The sequence below is a fragment of the Pelodiscus sinensis genome, chromosome 3 (assembly GCF_049634645.1).
Source record: "Pelodiscus sinensis isolate JC-2024 chromosome 3, ASM4963464v1, whole genome shotgun sequence".
NCBI lineage: Eukaryota > Metazoa > Chordata > Testudines > Trionychidae > Pelodiscus > Pelodiscus sinensis.
The window spans coordinates 137,096,761-137,116,008 of NC_134713.1; the positions used below are offsets into that span (position 1 = coordinate 137,096,761).

The 19,248-nt window shown below is 37.6% G+C and overlaps 1 protein-coding gene across 3 annotated transcripts in view; it reads right to left on the bottom strand.

Annotated features, from left to right (window-relative positions):
• The window catches only part of STRN (striatin), an 88,351-nt gene that overhangs the window by 9,843 nt on the left and 59,260 nt on the right, over window positions 1–19,248 (bottom strand). For 2 of the 3 annotated variants that reach the window (XM_075924958.1, XM_075924957.1), the window contains 9 exons: window positions 17,561–17,704; window positions 13,048–13,184; window positions 9,276–9,451; window positions 8,433–8,480; window positions 7,939–8,060; window positions 6,361–6,528; window positions 3,058–3,198; window positions 2,279–2,386; window positions 85–171 (listed from right to left, as the gene is read on the bottom strand). In XM_075924958.1, the coding sequence (XP_075781073.1) occupies window positions 85–171; window positions 2,279–2,386; window positions 3,058–3,198; window positions 6,361–6,528; window positions 7,939–8,060; window positions 8,433–8,480; window positions 9,276–9,451; window positions 13,048–13,184; window positions 17,561–17,704 (1,131 nt within the window). Of the gene's footprint in view, window positions 1–84; window positions 172–2,278; window positions 2,387–3,057; window positions 3,199–6,360; window positions 6,529–7,938; window positions 8,061–8,432; window positions 8,481–9,275; window positions 9,452–13,047; window positions 13,185–17,560; window positions 17,705–18,219; window positions 18,307–19,248 lie in introns of all 3 variants that reach the window. The other variant, XM_075924956.1, reaches the window with a different exon arrangement.

The window sequence follows — 19,248 nt, forward strand, 5'->3', positions numbered from 1 at the left end:
AAAAAAAAGAAATATGTTTTCTCAATTGTAGAGAACATTGAAGTTATTATGATAAAGGAGGAGGTTAACATTTGATGTACTTACTGCCAGACATCAAATACAAGCCATTAGGATCAACAGCTAAACTTGTGACTGCATCTAAGTGGGCTACCATTGCGTGGATCAGTTTTCCTTTGAAAGAAAAGATTATCCATATTATTTTTCTACAGTTCATTTTCATAATTCAACATATTACGGCAAATTACTTTGTCTGGCCCCAAAGAATCTGCAAGAGAATAAACATTTTAATTCTGTCGACTGCTTTTTCTCATTGATTGGAGCCTGTCACATTTTATTTTATATTAAAGGAAAATACTCTCTCATGATTGGGCTTAATACAGTTTTGTATCAAGTCATTTTAAATTGTTCACTTGCTCAGGGGATCAACAGTTCTCAAGTCAACATCTCTGTTTATCTATTGCATTGTGTATACAACATCTTTCTTGTGGGCTGTAACATACAAATACTTTCCCCTGAGCAGATGCTGTAGCCAGAGTTCCTATAGAATCATAGGACTGAAAGGGACCTCGAGAGGTCATCGAGTCCAGCCCCCCGCCCTCAAGGCAGGACCAAGCTCCATCTACACCATCCCTGACAGATGTCTATTCATGTCTTTGCTTTCTGACCGACTTATAAGTCAGCAGTAAGCCACAACAATATGTAGGCAATCATCCATTTTTTGGGTAAATATAGTTGAGTGCCTTCAACCATTCCAAAACTGAATCAGTCTTGGAATGCATGGCTTTTTTGGTTATTACAGCAATTGCTTCATGTAAAAAAACAAAACAAAATTGTGGGTTTATCTATCAAATATTTTCTTCTATTGTGGAAGGAAATTTACATGTAATAGGAAAGAAAATAGGACTAAAGTTAAGGTTTTTGGTCTCTCTGTTCAATTTTAAATAATTGTATTTATTTTCATATTTTCCGCTAGCTTCTATCATCACTTGACAGGAGCTCAGATAACACTTTTTAATATCGTGCAATACAATTTTTAGGAAAGAGTGAACTGGCAATAGCAAGAGGGCCACAAATTGATGGGAAGGATGGCTACTTCAACACGGAAAAGATCTGTTTATTATTGCCTCTATGCCCCACAGCATAACTGTGCAGATAGCTGGATCCCTTAAAACTCAACTGGGAACCTTAATGCAGCTCTCAGAACAGACCTTTAAAATGAGTTCAAAACACCTTAGCCTCCAGAGAAGGGGACATTTTCCTGGAAGCAACACTGCTAGAGGAGCACTCCCATTGAGATCAGAGCAATAGTAAAAAGTTTAAAAAAAAAAAGTTAAAAGAAAACTGCCACTTCCCCAAAGAGACTAGGCACCATGCTCAGCAACCCTACAGAGGTGCCTGGACTGCTTTTAACTGCTTATAATGATCCTAATAGGCAGAGTTAGATTAAAAAAAAATCAGCAAATGAAAATTTTAGACCAACATGAGGGGAAATTTCCCAAGAATGAGCTTTCACTGGTCTATTCAATAGCCCTACAAGGTAAATGGGGAAATCACTATTACCTGAGCCATTAAAAACCAGAAACTGCAGATTGCAACAGTGCAAGTTTCCCAACACTATCCCACAATATTTCCCCAGTATGGGAGGATAGTTTAGCGTCAAAGGTCATTCAACCCTTGACCTCTCTCATGGCACTATCAACAAATTACTATGAGAGCATGTTTGTTTTACATTACAGTTATTCCCCATTTAATACGTGCCCGCTTAACACGTTTTCACGATAGCATGATTTTTTTTTTAGGGAATGCTTTTTGAATTGCACAACCATCCCTGGAATAACACGATTTCCCCAGTTGGCTCGTTGGCGGTGGCTGCGCGGGGCTTCCCTGGCCTCCCTGCAAAGCGGCGGAGGGTTTGCCACTCGCTCCGCCATTTCCCGCTGACTCCCCCTTGCCGGACGCAGTGCGGGTCCAGCACACCCATCATGGGCATAATCTCAACGCAATCCTCCTCCTCTCTCCTCCCCTTTCCTTCCCCAGAGCCAAACACCTCCCTTCCCTGCTGTAACCCAGTCCCCGTTCTCCCCCAACCTTATGTCCCAGTCCCAACAGACACCACCGCTTGAAATGCAACCCCCACCTTTTCCATTATTTTCAATGGGAAAATTGACCCCGCATAACACATTTTCACTTAACACAATCATTTTCTGAAACCTATCTATAGTGTTAAATGAGGAATTACTGTACTAGTAAGGACAGTGTCTGTTGAAAAAACACTTACCTGTATTGTTGTCATAGAATTTGATGTGCCTGTCTTCATGGGCAGTGATACTTATAGGAAGAGTTGGATGGCTGACAACTCTGTTTATCTGGCAGGGAGTGTTAGCAGCTATGGAAAAAAAACAACACCCACATATGGTAAATCTCTACAGCAAAATCCTGTACATATGTTCCTGTGAAAAAATAAAATCTGTAACAAGTTTTGGATTGAAAATTCTATACAGGCATTAAATCTACCACATGACTGTAATGAAAGCTCTCCTAAGTAATAACTTACTTTTATATACTGTCTTTTATCCTAAATAATTCCAAAGCACTTTAGAAGTGACAGCCATGCACACTCACTGTCACTCGGGCATACACACCTACATCAATATGCTTACATAGAATATCCATGTATGGGGGTACATAGAGGTGGCATTTTGCTATCATTTCCCCATACCAGATACCCCTGTTTTAATTTTTACTATTGCTGCAAGTGCTTAAAAATAACCCAATAGAATTATGAGTCATACAATGCATGTTCAAAATATGCATTTCTTCTGATCTTTTTTTCCCCAGAGATATGTGGTTCACTTGTGCTTCTGGTCTAGATGATTAGCCATAAAATTATCCATCCCTACTTAAAATCCAGCCACTGCATTTCACTTTATAATCTCATCTGTCAGACAACTTGCCTATTTTCTGTGAACATATGTTCATTTTCACTACAATAGTACAAGCTTACAACAATGAAAGTTTCTCTCTCAAAAAGGAAATGTTTTCATTTTTGATACATACTGTTATCTATGTTAGATTCCAAGGTAAGAATTTGTTGCCGGGTCTCCATGTTAAAAAGACAAGTGTGCCCACTAGTAAATGATGCTACCATGTGGCTTGGGTCACTGCTCACAAGGTCTACAGAAGAAGGGATTCCCATTTCTACAGAAAAGCACATTTTTCAAAAACAAATTAGTCGGTAAAAGCAAGAAATCAGGCAACATTTTGGTATAAATAATGATATCGTTTTCATTATGACGTAAGGAGAAAGTTATTAATGGTGTCTAAAAATATATATAATTTTCAAAACATTACTTATCAGTTGAAACACTGTCATCTTATACTTGATAATATAATAAATATAAGTCATTATACAAAGTGATACTTTATAGGGGTGCATTAGTTTATAAGAGATTTTATTATCTAGCGCAGTGATGGGCAGTCTGTGGCCCATGAAGGAAATCTGATTGTGGGACAGGAGACATTTTGCGGACATCGGACATCCACAAGCACCATCCCCTTACCCCCCAAATCCAAATGGACATGATTTGCCATTCCTGATCAATGGAAGCAGTGGAAAGCAGAGGCCAGCATGTCCCTGTGGTCCTTTTGCCTGCTGGTGCCGCCTCCACCTCTCCCATTGACTGGGAACAGCAAATGGTGGCTTATCTAGAGAGAATAAGTACCCAGAATCTAAACCCATATTTTCTAGTATGGTCACTAACAAACTTATTTGGTCGATTTGCTATCTCAGAGAATATATTTAGAACTTGGGCATTTCTGCTTTAAAGTCTATTCATGTGAAGGAAATCTTGTGTGAAGCTCTAGACAAATTCCCAAAGAAAAACATCTATTGCACAAAATTAGAGGACACAAGTAACTTAAAGGGTAAAAACACTTACAAAAAGTTGCAGTTGTTTTAACGCTATTATTGAAACCAAGGTGGAGTCCTCAAGAGCAGAGTGGAGGAATGTGTGGAACGTGAGAGCACCAGCATGGAGGAGGAGGTCTAATTTTCCATTTGAAACTTTTATACATTTGAAGTTTTCATCATGAAAAACCATGGGCAGGACACAAATCTATTTTATAAGCTGCACCCCAAAGCTCCTGTCACCTGTCATCTTCCTCTTCCACTCCTCAAGACTTCATGAGGTTTACAGGAGGGAAGCACAAGGTCAGCAGTATAGAAGGGCAAGGAGTGTCTGTTGTTGTGGTCTTTTCCACAAGAGGTGAAGGAACAGAACCCTGCTGTTGTAGACTTTACGACATTGAGAGGAGAGGCGTGTAGACTGAGGCATTAAGAAAGCGCCCAAATTGCATGGAAACAAACATGCAGAGGGGCTGAGAATACCAACTTTCTAGCTCAATTTCCATGCCCTCCTAGGCCCTCATGAAGAAGGCCTTGCAAAGAGATACTGCCTGCATGTAGAGGATATGGGCTGTCCTGTAGGTCTTCTTAGGATAGCCAAAAAAGCTGTGGAGGAAAAGCTGAAGTACAGAACAGGGTCTCCCCCCTTCCATGCTGTGGTGCCTCTACTGAGAGAGAAGGGAGGAACCCCCTACTATGTCACATACCTCCCTTGATGTTCATATCCTGCTAAACCTAGATTAAATTCTTTGGACTAACTAATTATGGCTCCTGACTTTTCTGTAGATTATTAAAGCTTCTCAGTGGAGCTATGCTGAGAAAGGTAATTCTATTTCATGGAGGATGTTCAGAATTGCTCAGATCAATCTGATAATCTAGATCAGTTATGCTGAAAAGTTTATTTTGGCTTGCCCTGGGTCTGAAGAGCTGCTCCCTTGCCTCAGTTAACACAGTATCTCTGAAGCAATTAAGGAGCCTAAATTAGGTTGCCAGTAATGAAAAGCCATTCTGGAGAGTCACAAAAAATGGACTGAAAGAAATGAAACTGGTATTTTGAAGTACAGCTGAGTAGATAATTCCAATTCCCCTCCTATTCCCACTACCTACCTACCTGTTTGGGTCTGGGTTTTTTTTCCCCCATTTGTTTGGGGGTTTTGTTTTTGTTTCTGCTAGAGAAAGAAGAATAACTGCAGTCTGTTGAAGACCTCTATTTTAAAGCTGTCAAAATCCAGGTTTTTCTTTCCATGCCTTACTTCAAATTTGATATGAAAATCTGACCTCAATCTAGACCTATCTTGCCCATTTTAGGCCAATAATCCTCTCTTTGAGGATTTTCATTATGGGGAAATAAAAAATCAGATTCGTAATGGAAACTCAATTGAAACCTGAACTAATGAAGGGCTGCCATTGTTCCACAGTATCTAGAGAGCATGGGTGAGGAACTTTTTTGGGTAGGAGGCCGCTGACCCACAGAAAAATCAGTTGGGGGTCAGGGAAGGTGTGTGGGGGGGAGGGGCTGGAGTGCCAGCACAAGTATCCCCAATGCTGGGGGAGGTCCGATCCAGGCAACCCAGGGGATGCATTCATCCCGCAGGCCTTAGGTTCCCCACCCCTGATCTAGAGTATAATGGAGAATGTTTATCACTGTAAGTGAAGTTTTTATTTTTTCAGGCAGTGGGTACTATTTCCTCCCATTTCCTCAAGCCTAACACTAAGAATTACATTTTTTGTGCAGAAATTTAAATTAGTTAAATAACTTGCACGTTAGTTTTCTAGTAATTCCATACAACAGTTTATCACTACTACAAAAAACTAATAAATAAATTACAACCAGTAAAACTACATATGAAAGCAGACAGTAGTCTGCTTTATTCTCTCTCTCTATACACACACACACACACACACACACACACACACACACACACTATATAAAAAAGTTTTTCCTGCTGGACAACAGAATGTTCCTGCTGGGCAACAGAATGACATCATCACTTCATCAGCACCAACAAGCTCTCTCAGAAAAGCGAAAATGGCCAGAGGGAGGAGGTGAGCATAGCGAGCAGAGGGCAAAACCCCCTAGTATGTCTGAAAATAAAAATGGTCATAAGCAAGACTATATAAACAATGACCTAAAGTTTTAAATTTAGGTATCAAATTTAATTAGGCACATATGAAAGGTCTGATTTTCAAAGATACTGAAAATATAGTTTCCATTTATTTCAATGGCCTCTACTACTATCTGAGTTTTTCATCCGTTTTGCTCTAGTAATGCTAGATTGGGGATCTATACAACCGGGACTTCTGGGGATAGAACTAAACTTCTCTGTAGAGTAAGTATCCACACAGAAAAATTCCATAAGCTAAAAATCCTTCAAAAATGCTTCTATTAGATAATAGAAATTATGACGGTCTAAACAGCAGTGCTATGTGCATTTAAATACCAAATTATTCTGTACCTTTATTATCATTAAATATATTAAGAGCAGGAGCAATTTCTGAAGTTTTCCACAAACGTATAGTGCCATCTGCTGAACAGGATAGTAAACGCTGGTGTGCTCCGCTATAAACCAAGCCCCATACTGCATCTGTGTGGCCTTCAAATGCACCTCTTAGAACAGAAGGATCTGTGGGGAAAAAAGTGACAGAGGATACAGGTTTTGAAACAAAATGTAAATAAAGGAAAACCAGGCACTGAATTAAAAGTTACTCTTTTGGCTGTATATAGAATTAAATATTAGAAACAGGGGGCCTGGCTGAGCCTCTCTCTGAAGATATTCAGTGTAATGGTATTCAAATTTCATCAAGATATCTGGAATTCAATTATATAATTTGTATTTGTAAATAAAGTTGACCTTAAAATCCAATCCTTCATCTATACAGCTACCATTAAATCTCTTACTCTTGTACTGACTAGGGCCATCTCCTCCTTTCTGGCCTGTGCTTCTTTCCTACTCATTCTGTCTATCCAAAATACTCTGGAGCACAAATCATCTTCCTTTCCAGGTAATCTCCCTGCTCCCTGAGGCTCTTTAGAGGGTTAACACTGATTTCTAAATCAAGACTAAACTACTCAGCCTCACTATACACATAGCTCAGACCTGGCCCATATTTTAAGCAATCTTCTCTCCCCTCTGACCCCTTAATGTGCACTCTTGTCTTTAGTGTTCCTCAGCTGTTTGCCTTTCTCAACTGCAGTTCTACGCCTTTCACCATGCTGCCCTCAATTCTTAGAGAGTCTGTTCTAAGTACAGGCCAAGCAAACTTGATCCTATTCAAATTTGTTTCTTTGCACTACTAAACTATCTTTAATTAATAACGTAACCCTAAAACCCCCAAAACGTACCAACAATTAAGTAAAAAATAGGAATGCTTTCATACATTTTATTAAGAATCCCTTTGAAAGGGAGAAACATTGATATTTTACTTATGTGCACAGAGAATGAGAAAGGAAAGGATAGTGCCATGTATTCATAGCCTTTTCCAATCTGAAAATTGACATGCTTCTGTATGACATTAACAGAAGCAACAGGAAAAAAAAATGAAGTTGCAGTTATGCTACATGAGGAACAAGTTAACATTCAAGAAGTTAAAAAACAGAAGATAAAAATCTTTCAAGCTGCCATTGATAGCACATCATCTTACCATTTTTCAAAAACCAACTTTCATACAAACATAAATGAAACATCATTCTAAGAGGTCTCTTGAAATCTCCCTTGCTCTTTGTGAAACTGGTAGGTTTCATTCACCCTTTTTCCATCCAGTAACTATCAGTCAGTACAAGAACTAATGTAGCAGTTTACTTATGATTTTTCTACATGGTGAGTTATTGCACAACAAACTGGTGTGCTGTAGATTCACACTGCAGCTTGCATGTATTACCTCACCTTAAACGCTAAAGCCAATAGTTCCCCTTTTCTTTCCAATCTGAATACCACTGTATAAAACATTTCACAGAGCTGCTAAATCCAAAAGTAATTCAGGTTTTCACTGGATAGCTCATTTTCATTCACTAGGTGAGTATGACAGAAACGCACCGTAAGAATCATAGGGGTCAATATTTGGGTTTGTCGTATTCCAGGCCTGGATAAGGCCATCAGTTCCTCCACTGTAACACTGTTCACCATTGTTGCTCATTACCACACAAAGTACTGGGCCACTAGAAGAGAAATCAAATTAGCAATTTCATCTCTAGTCATAATTAAAATGCTTGTTCAAACAAATAGAACTCTTAACTGAGACTCACAAAGTGAATATACTGCAACAAAAATCCTGCACTTTTCAGGTGGTATGTGATACACTGTTTTTGACTCGGGCTAAAACGGTACCTCACCTCAATGTCCAATAATATCATTATAGTTAGACCAATTTAATGATTAAATCAATTGCATGAAGTACAAGAAAGCAGCACTAATTATGTGTCTGTCCCCACCAGGCTGGACATCAATTCTGGAAAATTACTTCAATCAAATAATCACTACATTTCTCAGAATACAACTATGTTTCTATATGTCTGTAGGCGTGTACTTACCTATGTGCTCTGAATGTATATATAGGTTCTACATCAAGAGAGGCACTCCTAAACCAAAGCATAGAAAAGCGCTTTCAGTTTATTTTCCAGTACACAAGTGTTCCCAGAAATATTTTTTGAAAACAGAATGCTGAAACCTCTAACTTGTCCAATTGCTGTAAACTCATATGAAAGTTTTCCCCAACCATCCAATCTCTCTGATATTTGGTTTTCTTCCAAAAAGCAATAGTGAAAGTATTTTTGTAAGCACCCAAAATAAAAAAAACGGACGCAGACTAATCATGAACAACCCTATATATCCAAACCTAAAAAGAGGGATTATGCATATTCTATAGGCCACATTCTGTACTTTGCTAAGCCACAAAAGAGATAGAGGGGAACTGATTACAGCTCACTGATTTTAAGGCCAGTGTCAAAGCCCCAGGTAAATTTACAGAAGCATGCTGGGGATTGCAGGAGTACAACAGGCTCTGGCCAGGTCTCTCCCCGCCAGTCACTCTAGTGACTCTCCAAGGAGTGATGTAGTTACTGGCTATACAGTAAATCCCCAGCAGAGAAGATGTATCAAGATCCAGTAGTGCATAAGGTGCAGAGTGGGCCAGAAAAAAATCTCATCTTTCATCTATCCATTATTTTTAATTAATAAGTGCGTGTATGTACACCCACCCAGCCACGGAACTATATATAATTAAATAATTTACCATCTTTAAATAAGTTTTTATAGTAAAATAATACAACAGTATCTATCTGGAACTGCAGAAAAAAGAAATATTGCAGTATTTTCATAATGAAGAGGAGAGAAATTAGTGGAGTTACACACACTTAAATAAGGAAAAGCCTTACTTTTTTGCTGGTGCTGTTTTTTGTAAATTCCACATTTTTAATGTATGGTCCTCTGATGCAGTTATTAGGACTGGTTCAACTGGATGGAAAGCCAGCCCTCTTATTCCATCAAAATGACTTCTTAATGTGAATTTGGGATTCCAGGTTTTCCTCAGTGCATCCTTATTGTTTGCTATCTATTTGGAAAAAAATACCCAAAACTTTTACTTAGTCTGTGGGACTCACAACAGAAGAAGAAATCAGAACTTTTAATCAAGCATTTATGGATACTTCAAATTGTTATATCATTTTTATAACTCTATGTCTTTAAACTAACCAGCACTCTTTGCCAAGCATGAGAAAACTCAAAATTCGTATATATACAAAAATAAGATTTGTACTTTATTTTTCTACTTTACCTGTATATTTTAAAAGGTACCAGTAATTTTTGACCAATTCAAAACAAGAGGATAAACAACATATATTAGATTACTTTTTAACAATGAGAAATAGAAGCAGCCCATAAAAACAGAAGGTGGAAGGCCTCCAATATGGACATGCCTCTGTGTGAACATGAAATGCTCAGTGATGTCACATGTTTATTATCTCTCAATGACTCAAAGTTTCTCAGTTTACAAGTCAAAAGATAACCTTCCTAACTATCAGTGCAGCCAACTTAGCCTGTGCTCTGGAAGTTCACCTGTGCTCTTTCTGCTTCACATATTAACAACAGTGGCCTTGACTCAACCAGGATTCATTACAGGAATAGTTAAGGTGCAATTCAGGTGTAGACCTTAAGGTAAAAAATAATCCATAATGGAAATTTAGCTAGCAATTCTGTTAATGCACAAGTTAGGAAGTCAATCTAAATTTATTTCAAGAGATGTATTTGCTCTGTTCTGCTAATGGAATCAGTACAAACTAGCTTTTATCAGTAAAATAAGCAGCGATGACTTGGAATTAAAAAAAGGAAGCAGAACAGTTGAGCAAGAATATATTTACTTCTCCAACTATAACTGCATTTTAAAAGTGATCAGCCAGCTTCAGTAACATAAAAGAAATGCTATAAGGCAGTTATTTCAACACAGCTCCCTTGAACAAAGGCTGTAATACAACACTGGGTGCTCTTTTAGAACTTTGTCATCAGCCACCACCTAAGCTACCCAAGTTTCATAGAACTGGAAGGGACCTCGGGAGATCTTCTGGTCCAGTCCCCTGTCCTCATGTGCTTAGGAACAACAGATAAAATTCATTAATAAAATGTGAATACAAAAACTAAATCAGGACTAACAATACCATAATATATTTTGTGAAGCCATATAGGACAAGAGGTATTGGGCTTAATTTGCAGCAAGGGAGTTTTAGGTTGGACATTAGGAAAAACTTCCTAACTGTCAGGGTGGTTAAACAGTGGAATAAATTGCCTAGGTAGGTTGTGGAATCTCCATCATTCGAGATTTTTAAGAGCAGGTTAGACGAATACCTGTCAGGGATAGTCTTAGTGGTGCTTTGTCCTGCTATAAGTGCAGGGGATTGGACCCGATGAACTCTCAAACTTCCTTCCAGTTCTATTATTCTGTGATTGTATGTATATTCCAACAGTTGGGCCGATAATTAATTGCAAGTAAACAGAGAGAACTGATGCCCCTTTGAAAAACTGGTCTTTTAACAGAGATTTCAACACTGAAAAATATATCCAGAGGCTCTTCAAACTGTAAGCAGTATGTATCAGACATAAAAACTGAAATTGTTTTTCAGAGTTGATAAATACTAAAGTAATAGAAGAATACATAGTTAGCAGAGAAACCTAATAAACTTCAGAGAACCAGGCTAACCAAGCATTCAAGGAGAAAAAGATGAAGTACTTGGAGTAACAAATTATCTTAGATTAAATTCAATGTTCTTTTTCAGTTAAAAAAAAGACTAGTTACCTTTATTGCTTGGAAATGAGTGGGACCTAATGTCAGAGAAAAAGAATGCCCAACCCTTAGGTATCAGTCTAGAGGGTTATTTTGATTAGCTGCAGTGGAGGAAGCAGGACCTTATGGCTTCACTGGGTACCTTCCAGCCTTATATTTCAATAATTCTATATCAATACTTCGACTTTTACCTAAAGATAACAGGGCCACGCCCTAAATAACATTTAATCAGACACCCCTAGACTAGTGACATACTGTCAAAATGTCTCACTGAATGTTCCTAAGTTGACTTAATCTTCTAAAAATGGCAAATCATCCCACATATAATGTATCAATTAAAAATGCTACCTGACAAAATGCCTTTCTACATCTCAGACAAAACCTTTTAGGTACAATAAATCTTTGTATTGGATCAAGAAAAATATAAGACAGTTTAGTGGAACACTACAAACTAAAAAAAAAAACAAAAAAAAAACCACCACACTTCTTTGTATTTTAAAGACCTCCTATTGTTACAAGAATGTAGTAGCTTAACAAGATTATAAAAAGCATATTTTGTTTCCAGTTTGCTTAATTTTCATTTGTTTTCACCATTTCTCTTTACAATCTATTAGTTTTCATTGCTTATATCAGTCTTCACCCAGAAATAAAAGGACAGAAAATTTGGGGTTGGGGGAGAAGGATGAAAACCAAGTACTATAATAAACTGACAAGAGGCAAAAGGCAAGTGAAATAATGTAAAATACTTACAAGTAATTTTTTTTAATTGACAATTTAAGAAATGTATCTTTATATGGATGGATACTTCTAAACCTCTCAATCACATAAATAAATTCCTATTCCTATGGAGGAGGAACTACTATATAGAGTGCTCTGAAATTTATTTTTGTCTCAAACTGGTTGAGATATCTGAAAGAACTCTACTTCTTTCGAGGAGAAGAAATGATCTATGTGATTTTCTTCACAGGAGGAAATGGATTTTATAGAGCACTCTGACCCTCTTGAATATATATGAGTGCTGTTCAAACAACACAGTACTGAGAACTTTCCCCAATTTTACTCTGAAGCCTCCACTAAACAATGGCGAGGACCTACGTGTTTGAAATTATTGGCCCACAGATGTACTCATTTATTCATAACAGCAACAGAAAACATTTGGAGCTGGGGATCACATACTACTTGGCATGTGCTGCTTCGTGTCTACACAGATATAGTAATAACATCTAGCTCTTAGACAGCAGTATTCATCTGCAGTTCTCAGAAACACTTTACATAGGAGAGAAAAATCATTACCCTCATTTTACACACAGTGAAACAAAGGCACAGAGAAGATTAAATGACTTGCCCAAGGCAAGCAAGCAGGCTAATGACAGAGCCAGAAATAGACCTCAAAATACTTGAGTTCCAGTCTAGAGTGCCATCTACTATGTAAAAGTACTTACTTTCCTCCCTCTTCAAATTACCAAAATGGGTTTGTACTCTTAGAAATCAACCATGGAGGTTGGCTTGAGAGTAATTTGATTTAAGGACAGAAAGACAGTTCTTCCAAAAATAGAATGTGATCTAGACTTGCCATCAGCAGAGAACTGCTCTCTGTAAGTATCTAAATCTACCTACTCACTCTAAGTCCCAGAAATGGCCACACTATACAGTGTATACACTATTCACTGGCAGACCACAGAAGCTACCATATTTGAGGAAAAAGGGCTCATCTTAATCTCCTCCAGCAAACAAGTCTAAATTTAAGCACCTGAGTGTTTACATGTGGGGTTCTCCTCCTGTAGTCTGTACCCATGTAAATCATCAGACTTCACTAAGATCTTCACACATAAATTTGTAGAATCTCAAATGGTTTACTCTGAACTTCCACTTACATCATAAGTCAGTGAATCTGCCTCATTGGCAACTGTAAGGCCTGCCAATTCTCCAAGACCCAGCTCACTTTCAAGGGCTTCATCTGCTCCCATAATGAAGGACTTTCCTGATGTAGGGGGGAATGTTAAAGCTTCCACTACAAGAAAAAGAAAAATATGCAAAAAAGTCATAGCTATATACATATAGCCCTGTGGGTTTTACGTAAAAACACTTGTTCATTTCTCCTATAAAATATTACACATTAAATTATCTCAACTGCTAACCACAGACATTCACAAATGCAGAAAGGCACATATTCAGAATGATATTCAAGTATAGGGAATTTTTTGAATATGGTGTTATCACAGATACACATCATTGGACTGTCTCAGGACTGTTAAAAGCAATTAGTAACAGGCAAGGAGTGTGCGCTACCATTTATGCCCCGTTCAGCCATTTCTAATGCCAATGCAATAAATGCAGGCATAGCTTCCTCCTTGGTTTTACACAGACTACACAGATGCTACAAAGATGCAGAGAAGGAAATAATGGAAATGTGGTTTGGCTTAGGCAACACATTCAAAGAACTTCAGGTACCAGAACTTAGATTTTTCCTTCTTTATTCTGCTTCCACAAATATCATGGAAATTATAACTATACATACTCAGAGGAACACTGGGTATTTTAAAAGAGAATGCTAAAGTACTCACCCATAAGGAGCTTCTGACCTAGCCTTTTAACTGAGAACAATGTTAAGCAAAAATAAAAACTGAGACATCTTCAAATTTCAGAGCTGATTTTATGTTTTACATATGCTATAAATGCTATCATAATACTGCGGAATAAGCCTGCAGGTCACATGATATTCATCTTTGAGTTAACAGGCATGAAAACAGATTATTTAAATGTAGATAACATCTAAACTCTACTTAATTTCCCTGTGGTACTCTCACCAAAAAACTTCAAGCAGCCTATATGACTTATGGAAATATGGAAATTCTAGCCTAAGAGTCAAAAACTTGTATCCCATTTGAAACCCCAAACCTATCTGTCAGAAGTAATCTTCACCTAAGAAGATCGAAAATAGTACAGATGATCCTCAGATAATGGAAGAGAGCAAAACATCGGACCAAAACATCAACACTGACACTTAGATGAGGAAAGCCCCAGTGAGAGTCCATTGGTGAATTCATTGAAGAACTTGAGCCTCAGAGTTTTGGATCACCCTAGGGAGCTCAAAGGATTGCAGTCAGAAATGACCTCTGAAATTACATTCACTGTCCCTGAGGCAGATGATCAATAAAAGAACTCAATTTCTCATAACTGCTGTAGTTATAATTTATGGCCAGTGCTTGGTAATTGGTAACTAAGTTGTAACAAAAGCAGAAGAGTACCTTTTTCGCCTAAAAAGGATCTAGGAATTTATGGTCCTTATCATGTGGCCTTCAGAAGGTGTTTGCTTTATTCATTAACAGCATCCAGAACCAAGCAATTAAGGCCTCTTCTGAAGGGATTTTGGAGGGAACCAGCAATTCTCATTGTGAACACTTGGAAGTGCTTAAAATCATCCATATGTGATGCAGGTGGTGGCATCACCGCCTCATTAAGAAAAAATGCTGGTTTGTAGAGCAGATGATGACAGATGAGGCCCTGGTACCAAAAACCTTTCCGTATCTGTCAGGAGAGCGGACTGTGGCTCATTCAAGATAAACAAATCCCTGGAAAATTTGAAGTCCTATGGTACTAGGTGAGTCTATGCAGAACTCTAGTGAGCCTCTGTGGTGAGAGGAGGTGGCAATGAGTGTGATCTTGGCTTTTCAAACTGATCGATCAGTACTATCAATGTCGATTTGGATACTGCAGACAATTTGGAAGCAGGGTACTATGAGACTCTCAAATTCTCATTATAAATTCCTTGGGATCCTCAGCAGTACCCTTTCTGGGATGCGAGGTCTCCAAAGCAGCAGGTCTCTGTGGTAGCCTGGGCTTCCTGGAACCAACTTCTCTTTGAGGTGATCTGGAGCTCCTCTTCCTGAAAGTCTTGGTGCCATTCTCTATGACTCTCTCCTATGGAGAACTAGTGAGTGAGTGGACTGCAAAGGTTGATGAGGTTCTATGCTTACTGGAAGACTTCTATACCTGGCAGAAGAGGATGTATCTGTACCTGGATCTGAGGCAAAGTGAAAGGAGTGTGCCATCATGAGAAGCTTAATTTCCTTTTTTCCCCTCTAGATCTACTTTTAAACCCAGAGCAATTTTTTTTTAACTTACATGATAAATGGGTGTCCCGTAAGTTGCAGAGACAGAGACTCTGACGATCAATAACTTGGATAGAATCCCAGCAAATGAGAGAATAGTTAAATCCCCCTTACCCAAAAAAGGGAAAATACGCACCTACTCACCCGCGGGGTAAGAGAGAGGCAGAAATGTCTCTCGAAGTTTCCTCAAAAACCAAGCAACCAAAACCAAAGAGCCAAACAAAGAAAACCCTTCATACAACTGGTAAAAACTGAAAAAGGGAGGGGAGCTCTAAATAATAAAGTAAACATGAGAAGCTATTCCCTGAGAAAAAGACAATTGTGATGTGGGCACCACAAAAAGCTCCATCTCAGGCCTATGCTTCTGTGAAGGAACTGAGGGCTGTTCATCTGATTCTGCTTATATACCCTCAGTATGAAGCATGGGAATTGCAAGGCACTGATACCAAAAATCTCTAATCAATGACACAAGGAGACGTGCACCTGAAATTGAGCACCAATAATAGAGAAAATGCATCAAATAACTAGAATTCTGAAAGAAAATGAAATGCAAAAAAACAGTGTCTGAACAGCACTTAGAGAATGAAAGCTCTATTGACAGGCAGAAGAAAACATTAATGGAATGGGAGGGCACCATACACCCCTGGTAATGACACAAGTGTCTGCATATATTCTGCCCTTCATCTAATACTAACTGCCTTTGAGAGACAAGTGGACTGAGAATGGGAAGCCGAGGAGGAAATTTCTTCAAGAGCCATCACCATCTAGAATCTAAGCCTTGCATTAAAAAAAAGGTTTTAGCCCTTTTAATATTAGGCCTTTCCAATGTGGAAAACCCACAAAAATCCTTCTGAGTATGCAGACGTGCAGATTATTCATACTGACTACGTGTAAAATTTATGTCAAATGTATCTTTCTGCCTTCTTAAGCAAGCTCTGATCTCATCTTACTCCTCTGCAGGCTGCTTCAAGACTGCATAAATTTAACTTTACCCAAATTTCTGCTTCTTTTATCATGAGCATTTATTCTTTGTTCTGATAATAAACTGATGTTTTGCCTTTTTTCATAAGCTTGGGTCAGATGCTCTCAATTAAAATATATATATATATAAAAATGAGAGAGAGAGAGAGAGAGAGAGAGAGAGAGAGAGAGAGAGAGAGAATGTGGAATGCTCTCTTTTTATTTTTGTTTTGTGCTATTAGTGAGGCATCTGTGTGATGATAGGAAATGCTCACACACACACACACACACACACACACACACAATCAATCCCCCACATTTCAAAATGTTGCTAAGTTACAATTTTTCTTTTAAAAACATCTATTTAAGCATGTGGGAGGTGGAACGATTGTGCTCTGCAATACTTATACCACATGAAAATTTTTTTAATCTGCATTCCTTTTGTAGTTTGGTCAATCCAGTTTACTCTTTCTAGAAAAGATATGGATTAGCAGCCAAAATCATGCTTCACTCATTTTTCCAGTCATATTTAACAATCTTCTGGGCATAAATTGCAGCATGCCTCAAATAAATTAACACATCAGAAAAGGCACTTACATGCTTATTTTATTATTCTGTAAATCATTAAATGAATTTGAATGCTGAAGCTAAATTCCTGCAATTAACAGGTTAAAATTAACAGTTTGTGAAGTTAAGTGTTGTATACCTAATCAGAAACTGTGCATAGCATGTTAAGCCTTTACCCCCAGACTTTCTCTGACTGAGAATTTTAGATACAGATACCACTACCAAATTTAAGAAAGGGGCAACCCAACCTGAGCAAAAACTGCTGTCTGTCCTTCCTCTATGATTTTGGACTCAGTCAACTATGTGTTTCCATGTTACACACATCCTTTAGTTTAGCTGCAGAGTGTGCTTCTAATCACTATACTCAATTATTATAAAATGATACAGATCATATATTACCATATATGGACAAAAGATGGTTTTGTGGTTAAGACCGGGAAGATCTGTGTTTTATATCAGATTATGCCAGACTTCTAGTGTAAACGTGGGCAAGTGACTTATGGCCTGAGACCAAGCCCATGGCAGTCCTGAAATTTGTTGAGGTTCTTGGAAGATCAGGACTTTAAATCTCTCTCTCTGAATTTCTGCAGAGGGATGAGGGAAGAGGATAATGCTTATCTACCTCAATGATATGATGAAATTAAAGTAACGTACTTTAAAAGTATAAGATGTAAAGTGCTTTGTTGTAGTAGTAGTAATAGAAAAAAAATCCACATTTATATAAACAGACACAAACTTAAATACTTGCCTTCTTCTGTCCTGTTTATCTCATGTTCAATAAGCCTTGAGCTACTCGGCCTAGAAGGTGATGTGACCGATGGCTGTAATGAAGGTAGATCATCTACATCTCTCAAGTTTGCAAGCATGTCTTGCAGCTTTGACCTGTTGGGCCCTAACCAAAAAAAAACAAAAAAAAAAGTGAAATAGTTTATGTAAACATAATTCACAGTGATACTATTTATTTCACTCAAATATGTTTCAAGACAAGCAAAAATTGATCCTATCTTTTGATATCACATTTCCTACTAAACATCAATATTGTGCGCTTATTTCCAGCAGTAACTAATCTTTCAGCATGAAATGAACCTCTTGAAAAAGAAAGCGATAGAAGCAACTGAGACCTTTTCCCCACTTTTATGAACTCACATTGTTATTTGCATGAAAAAGTTAAATACCATTGGTCCAACAAAACACTCTATTGCTTTCCAAAAACAATTGCAAACATTTGTGAATTATTTTAAAATTTGTGCAGTGTATTGTTAAAATAATTTGTGCAGTAGTGTATATTTGTGATGCTACATATATCTACAGAATTGTTATATTAAAAAAAAATAAACCAAACTGGATTTACTGGCTTACTTCCTGAAGCTACATGTGGTGAAGACCCATGCCCTTCTTGACACTTACCTGTGCTTTGCTCCATCATTTTCCCACATCCCTGTTTTGACTGTTTTATATAGGATTGAGGCTGAAACATATCTTCGGTAGTTTTTCCTGTTGTAAGTTTAATTAAGAATGGGAAAATATCTTACCCATAGTCCATTATGGCTTTTCCTAGACCAGTAAATAATACAGCTATTTTTAAGTAGCTTTAACACAGATGTGTATTCTAATATATGTATGATCTTTCTTATTACACTGTTTCACAGGAATTTTTACTACAGCCTTGCAAAATCATTATAAATGTATTAGCCCAGTTACAAGTTCTATTTTTCCACCCTTACCATAATAATGAAAATGAAAAAAACTAAATGATATTTTAGTTGTCTATTACGAAACATTTATTAAGTCATGCAAAAATCAAATAGGATTTTGCAAGATTGTTTTAATACAGCACCTGACTTTATAGAAACACATTTTGTTGTACGGTTTTTAATCTTTGAATACCCATCTATGATAAAATTAATGTTCTAAAATAGATTTCATACATTGCAATATTAAGATGTTTCATTTTTTAAAAAAATTTCTTTCCTCGCTCCCTCCTTTGCTAAGATCACGAATGTGAGACAAATAACAGGTTCAGATTCCTTGTGAGATTTCTGTATTGATGCCCTGCCAATGATGGTTTGTCCATGGAAAGATGCTTAATTTCTGTATTGGAGTACACTAGTTGGTCTCCCCCGATCAAACGTCCACCCAAAAACATATCATTACACTATCCTCATGAAGCAGTGCAAGTTGCCACATCGCATTGTCTTGTATCAGGAACTTTGCCCGTTAAAAATATAAAACAAAGTTCCAGTGTTAGCTGTGCCTAAATTAATCAATTACTACAATTTGATAATCAGTATCTATATGCCCAATATAGACTTAGAAATGTGCTCATTTCAATTTATTTCTTAATTAAAATATTTCTAGCAAATTAGCTCTGTAAAACTTTATCCATGGCACTGTAAAATGTATGGCTACGTCCAGACTGGCATGATTTTCCGCAAA